The following is a 6,678-nucleotide window of genomic DNA, read 5'->3' as shown; positions in this document are numbered from 1 at the left end:
TTTTTTTGTATTATGGACTCTTTTGGTAGGTTTTTTTTTTTCAATCCTTACCTTCCATCTTGGAATCAATAACTATGAATTGGTTCCAAGGCAGAAGAGTAGTAAGGGCTAGGCAATGGGGGTCAAGTGACTTGTCCAGGGTCACACAGCTAGGTAATGAGCCATCCAGCTGCCCCCTCCTTTGGTAGTTTAATGAAGTCTGTGGTCCCCTTAGAATATTTTGAAATGCATAAAATATATAGCATTGCAAAGAAATTCAATTATATTTAAATACACTTGTCAAAATATAAAGCAAGTTCATAGACAATAGATTAAAAAATCTTCATATTATCTCATTTGGAGATATGATCTCTTCCTGATGAATTCAGTTATTATCACTATATATATGCACACCATTCCTGAATCTGTGTATCCAGTCATCACCTCTCTCTTGAGCTGCAGATCTTCATTACCAATTGCCTTTTGAGTGTTAACTTAATATTATTAAGGTACCTCAAACTCAATGTGTCCAAAAATGAATTCATTTTTTTTCACTCTCAAATCCTCCCCTTTTCTCAACTTCCCTGTCACTGTTGAGAATATCACTATCCTTTTAGACATTTAGGCTCAAAATGTTAGTATCATCCTGAATTCCTCACCTTCACTCACATCACATATCCAATCTAATATTCTCTCATAACTTCAAAATTCATAATCTTTCTCTGTAAGCTTTCTTTCCACTCACATAGCCACTACCATAATTTAGGTCTCTTTCACCTCTGGTCTAGCCTTTTAGTTAGTCTCTCTACCTGAAGACTCTCTCCCATCCAATCCATACTTCTCTCAGGTTGGGACTGTTTTTGCATTTGGTTACATATCCAGTACTTACCTGGCACATAGTAAGCACTCCCTCCTTTCAAAGGCTCACAGAAAAATATATTTGGAACTGAAGAGATATTAAAGATTATCTAAGTCCAATATCCACATTTTAGATCTGAGCAAACAAGCTCAGAGAAGAAAACAATTTTCCAAGGTCATAGAGGTAATAAGTGGCAGATAATTCAAAGCCATGTCAACCAACTTTAAATCCAGTACTGATTTATTAATTCCTAAGTTTCCATTAGGGATAGAATAAGATTGGGCAAGAATTTATTTCCTTGACAATGTTTGGCTTTTCTGGCTTCCCTCAAGTCCCAAATAAAGTTCCTCCTTCTAAAGGAAGCCTTTTCTTTTCCCTCTTACTTCTAGTGCTTTCTCTTTTTTGATGATTTACAATTTATCCTGCATACAGTTTGTGCATTATTTACCTGTTTTCTTCCCCAAATAGATTGTGAGCTTGTCAAGACCTGTTTTTACCTTTTTATTGTATTTCCAGGGCTAAGCACAGTGTCTGACACATAATAGTGGTTAATAAATGTTTATTAAATGAATAACTATTTCATCAGTAAGCCCTCTTTGTGGGAAGAGGTACTTTCCTCTGTTCTCTGAATCCTTCAGCCATCTTGTTCATGTTTTTAATAAACATACATTAAACTGTCCTTAAGTCCAAATTTCCCAGGAATTCAAGGAAAAGAAAAGATAGGAGAAAGGATGGATGATTTTCATAGAATAAAGGGATCAAGAAGAGCTGGGGAGGGGGGGTGACTAATTATTCTAGTGACCTTCCAGGGAAAATGATGGAACATATTTATAATAGCAGAAAAAAACTGCAAACTTTTGTACCTATGAAAGGAGAAAATAACCTATTTCTGGAAGATGAAAAGTATGAAGGAAGGACAAGATCACTTGGGTAACTATTTTTTTCAGGAAATGTTTCCTCCCCTCCCCCAGCTTACATATTTTAATCAATCAGTCAGGTTCTAATGCACGTCTTACAAGGTCAGGGCTACTTCCCCAGAAATCATTTATTGGGAAAGGTTTTTATGATACTGATTTGATAATCTTCAGTTCACAATGGCAGTATTCTAATTGAAGTTGTAAATCCATAAAATTCAAGTCCTTTGTCTTCCTGAAGGCCACAAGGTTTTAAAAGATACCATTGTCTGGCTTAACACCCATTACTTTGTCACCACAGACTGATTAAACAGTCCTGAATTGAAACAGTTCTGATTTTGTCCAGATCCTTTTCAGGCTTAACAATACACTTTTCAGCTCCCAAGACAAAAAGAGGTTTAAGGATCTAGATTCTTCCAAGATTACCCTATCCATATGGAAGACAAGGTGGCCAGCAGCTGAGACCCAAATATTCTAATATCTTCCCACCTCCTCATCTCCCTCACTTTCCTTCCCTTCTTTAGCCATGCCACCCCCATCCCAGGTGATAAATCCTGGGGATTTCTCCTCAGAATAGGGACCAAAGTTTCCTAGTTTCCACCCTACATTTTATTTAAGCTAATGACTACTCTTATAATCTATTTTCTCCTTGAATTTGTTAAGACTAATCTTGCATCCCAGTTTCACATCTTGGACTGTCCTCTTGGGGCTCCCAAGTCAAAACCTTGAAATGTATATAGTTATTCTCCCCACTCAGGGTATCAAAGCTCAAGCTTCCTACTCTTTATGGAATTGGCAAGAGCCAGGATTTCAAATCTGGTGAGATATCAAGGTAGAGTAATAAATAGCTGGACTTGGAATTAGGAAGAGAAAGTTACTTCATCACTCTGTGCCTCAGTTTTCCTCATTTATTTATTTATAAGGAAGGTCCTTTCCAACTCCAAATATGTAATACTATGATCCTATTATGATCCACTTTTGACAAGTGGACTGGCAGAGATGGTGAAAAGAACTTTTTTTTTTTTCAATCTAGTGGGCTGGTCAGAAATTGAATTCTGCTCTCAAGTCTAGGCCATTCTTGTGAGAGGTGGGAATCAGAAGATCTTCTTAGTCACCTAAATGTAAACTGTGTTTCTTTTAATCAAGAGCTAATTCTTACTCTCTGCTTAGCTATTCCTTCTCTAAAACTCTTCTTCACAAACCTCCTCTCTCCTTTATATTTTACCCCCTTGCTCCCAGGCATTTCTCTAGGATTTGGCCTTTTCTCCAAAACTTTTCTTGGTCATAAATCAATTTAAATATCAGAATGGAAAAAAAATGCCTTTTAAAATGGGACTGTAAGCAAGTTGCATAAGCAGTTTTTATGAAATAGTCAACTGTCTTTATGAACAAGAAGACATCCATTCCCAATTATTACCGTTGTCATTCAGTATTTATGCAGTTAGGCATAAGGTTTTGAATTTGCAATAACTTTGGGAGATAATGGCTATTATTATTACCTTTTTATAGATGAGGAAACTCAGGTAAACAGACTGTTAAATGACTTGCTTAGGGTCACACTGCTAGTTAGAAATCAGGTTTTAATTTTTCTTGCTGACTCCAGTTATAGAGCTTAAATCTTTCCAAATAAATCTGTTAAGCAGATGTAGTAGTGAAGAAACAAATTACTTCCCATCTTTGATAACTTTTCCTCTTTTGTAAAATAAAGTGATTAGGTTACACAACCTCTAACATTCCTTTCATTTTCAAATACATGATCTTTAGGAACTACTTAGGACAAAGAAATATTTTGATAAAAAATATCAATTTAGTTGATCACAAAGAACTATGACTGCCCAAGATTGTGATGCAGAATGTGATATTAGAAAACCACAGCTTCCCAAAACTAGGGAGAACAAAACCTCACAAACTTGTACATCCAGGTCTTTTCTAGAAACATTGTTCTCCATATCCCCACTACCATCTTCTTAATGTTAAATGTGAATTTCAATTGCACTCATTTTGGAATAGTGACAGGAGGGAAAGAGCAAGTCTTTAAAGACCAAGAAAAAAACAAAAAACAGAGTATGCTCTTCAAGAAGGAGCATTGCCTCCTTATGATGCTCTGCTGCAGAAACAGGAAGGGAAGGAATCCAAATACTTTATTTGTATTAGTACTACTACAAAAATATCCTATTTCTTTAAAAAAAAAAATAGGTTGTTTTCCATACAAATCACTACTTTAAAAAAATATACAATGCGGTTTGAACAATTCGTTTAACTGAGTTAGAGAGATGAAAAGAGGTAAATATTGATACAATCTATTCTTTGCCTTCTCCAAGACTTGGGTTTAGGAGTCCCAGAAAGGGCAGGTGCTAGGAGGGCAGAGAACTGCCACAGTCATCCAATGTCCCTAGAATTTAAACATAGTTTCGGGACTATAGGGCAGGTTCTGGGTACTCGGGCGAATTTCTAAGTTCATTTGAAAAGTGGGAATAAGTAGGGAGAGAGACCCAAGATATCCCCTTCCCCTCTGCGCTGTCGGATCTCACCAGTTCCATAGACTAGTGTCGGGTGTCCTAAATGCTGATTAGCCTGGAAGAGGCTAAACACCGCAGTGGAACTGGCGGGGAAAGAAGCATAGCCTGGAAGGACGCAAGCCGAGGCAGTGGTAGCTTGAGCCAAATTCGGCTTGTCCAGAGCTGCTGCCAGATTAGGTTCACAACCTTGGCAAGCCTTTCGGTCACAGACCAGTATCGGGACTACCACCCGCCGTAGCAACCCAGGAGTTGGGCGCAGGTCCGCGACACAGGCAGGACCCAGAGGCCCATGACTCCCGGCACGCTTCATCTTGTAGCGGTGGTTCTGGAACCAGATTTTGACCTGAGTAGGCGTCAGGCTCAAGAGTCTAGCCAGCTGTTCCCTCTCTGGAGCGGAAAGGTAGCGCTGCTGCCGGAAGCGCCGCTCCAGTTCCAGAGTCTGAGCCTTGGAGAATAGCACCCGTCGCTTCTTCCTCTTCTCCAAGTCCGAACCAGGTAGCTCTGCAGGAGTCAGAGGCCGAAGCCGCGGTGTGGAGTCTGACAGATTGGTCTCTGTGCTACTCTCGTCTGAAGCTGAGAGAACAGTAAAGTAAATGCAACACGTTGAGGGCGCGGCACAGAGTACTGCCAGTCTACTCTACCCACATTGGTCTAGAAAGATATCTAAAGATCTTTGAATTAGATACTGCCATCCCCCTCCTCCCCCAGTACATCCCTCCCCGCTCTTCAGAGAGCCTGCTCAACAAATTTGTTTCTCTGTGCTGGCACCAGAACTTTTCTGAGAACCCATAAATGACTATACAGAACAGCGATCTTTTTTTTTTTTACCTAAATAAATATGTCGACAATGATTTATTAAAATAATAAATAAATCTGAGTCGATAATAACCTACACTGGTATTGAAACAAATTTTGATTGTGTGCCTCCGGGTATCCTTTGGTAGATAAACTTGCCTTAACGTCACCTCTTCCCCATTCCTCCCCCAGGCTAGTTGGCAAGGGAGGAAGAATAAATCCATAAATCCTACTGATCAATATTTCCCAGATCTGTTCTGGAGAGAAACAAGCTGCTTTCCCCAGAGTTTAAAATAGCCATTAAAACCAGGGGGGTGTGAAGAGAAAAAGAAATTTTTAAAGAATGGGTAAAAGGAATCGTCCTTTTAAAAATTGGAAATTTTTCATAAATAGGAAACGAAATTCTAATAATCGGGAAATTTGAGTAGGGTGACAACTTTATAACTCCTCTCCCTGACTGGCTTGGTGTTTAGTTTTTAGCGGACAGAGTACTTGGTTTCGAAGTTTGAACTTAAATTGGAATCCAGTGCTGGGAACAGTGGTTATGGAAGGCTCCTTATGGAGATGTTCAGTGAAACCATTTGATTTCTGGCTACCTAGCAAAGGGGTGCCCTCCATGCCTTTCAGGATTAGAGACTTGGATTCTTCCAGGGCTCTACAGAACCTAGTCAATATCCAGACTAGAATACACAACCCCTGCCCAGGTTACCATCCCCACATCCCCTAAGGAGCAAGTCGAAACCTCCACTCACTCACAGGGGTAGTGACTTCGGTCATTCTCCATCCATTCGCAGTAAGGGCCGGGGCAGCAAAGGGTTGGCGGTTCCGAGTCCCCCTTCCGCAGGTGCTGTGCATCTTGTTCGGGTAAATCCAGGAGACTGCGCACAGTGAAGTTAATACGTCCAGATGTGCCCATGGCAGCACTAGTCTGCAAGGGGTGAGCAAATGGGAGCTGTGGGGCAGCTGGAGACCCGGAGGCTCCCGGGGGGTGCGTGAGCAAGGAATATTAGTGTCGTTTACAGGAGGATCCCTATTTATATAAATAGCGCTCCCAACCGTGGCTGCTTTGAAAACCTTCTCTGTCTATATTAAGTACCTGAATTAGATTGGGGGTTTTAACCCTAAAAGGAGGCAGTAAGGTGCCACCTCAGTCTTCTTCTCAGCCCCTCCCCTCCCCGTTACCTCCCAGAGACAGCAGGAAACAGACTTTAGCTTTAGAGATTCTGTCTGATTAGGCTAAAGTGGGGATAGATAATAGGGATTCTTACCAGTGAATAACATCTTGGGTGGCAAGCGATGGTCCACCACCCGCCCACCTCTTCTATTCCCCATCCCCCCAGCCTCCACTAACACCCGCTTCCTTCTCCTCTGACTCAGACTGGTCCTCATCAGTCCTAGAAGTCTGGAGGAGAGTGGGGGTGGATATGAGGGTAGGATGGGTGTGTTTTTACGAGGATCCAGGAATTTATGCCCTGTTTGCTTTATTCATTGAGGTTGTTTGCTGGTTTGTTAGTTTCCTCGCAATTATCTGGGGAGTGATTTACAAGGGTGGAGTTAAAAGGCCCTCCTCCAGCTTCTCTCCCCTCCCCCCCTCTACTTCACCCCTAAGGAA

At 40.9% G+C, this 6,678-nt stretch overlaps 1 protein-coding gene across 2 annotated transcripts; it reads right to left on the bottom strand.

Annotated features, from left to right (window-relative positions):
* Nucleotides 1-1,380: 1,380 nt before the first annotated feature.
* On the bottom strand, nucleotides 1,381-6,471 carry NKX2-8 (NK2 homeobox 8). Of its 2 annotated transcripts, none has more exons than XM_056811009.1 (3): nucleotides 6,335-6,471; nucleotides 5,819-5,994; nucleotides 1,381-4,844 (listed from the first exon to the last, which is right to left on the bottom strand). In XM_056811009.1, exons 2-3 carry the CDS (start codon nucleotides 5,919-5,921, stop codon nucleotides 4,210-4,212), a joined length of 738 nt encoding a protein of 245 aa, XP_056666987.1. In that variant the 5' UTR covers nucleotides 5,922-5,994; nucleotides 6,335-6,471; the 3' UTR covers nucleotides 1,381-4,209. The 2 variants fall into 2 exon arrangements, with proteins under 2 accessions (XP_056666987.1, XP_056666985.1); XM_056811007.1 differs by having other exon boundaries at nucleotides 5,823-5,994.
* Between the last annotated feature and the right edge of the window lie 207 nt (nucleotides 6,472-6,678).

This window comes from Monodelphis domestica, chromosome 1 (assembly GCF_027887165.1).
Source record: "Monodelphis domestica isolate mMonDom1 chromosome 1, mMonDom1.pri, whole genome shotgun sequence".
NCBI lineage: Eukaryota > Metazoa > Chordata > Mammalia > Didelphimorphia > Didelphidae > Monodelphis > Monodelphis domestica.
This window is presented reverse-complemented; position numbering and strand designations above follow the sequence as displayed.

Bases quoted from the DNA above. Each gene is read 5' to 3' on its own strand.
- NKX2-8 (XM_056811007.1), bottom strand. From the start codon at position 5,982: ATGGGCACATCTGGACGTATTAACTTCACTGTGCGCAGTCTCCTGGAT. The intron at 4,845-5,822 runs GTGAGTGAGTGG...CTGTTCTCTCAG, and splicing joins TGACCGAAGTCACTACCCCT to CTTCAGACGAGAGTAGCACA.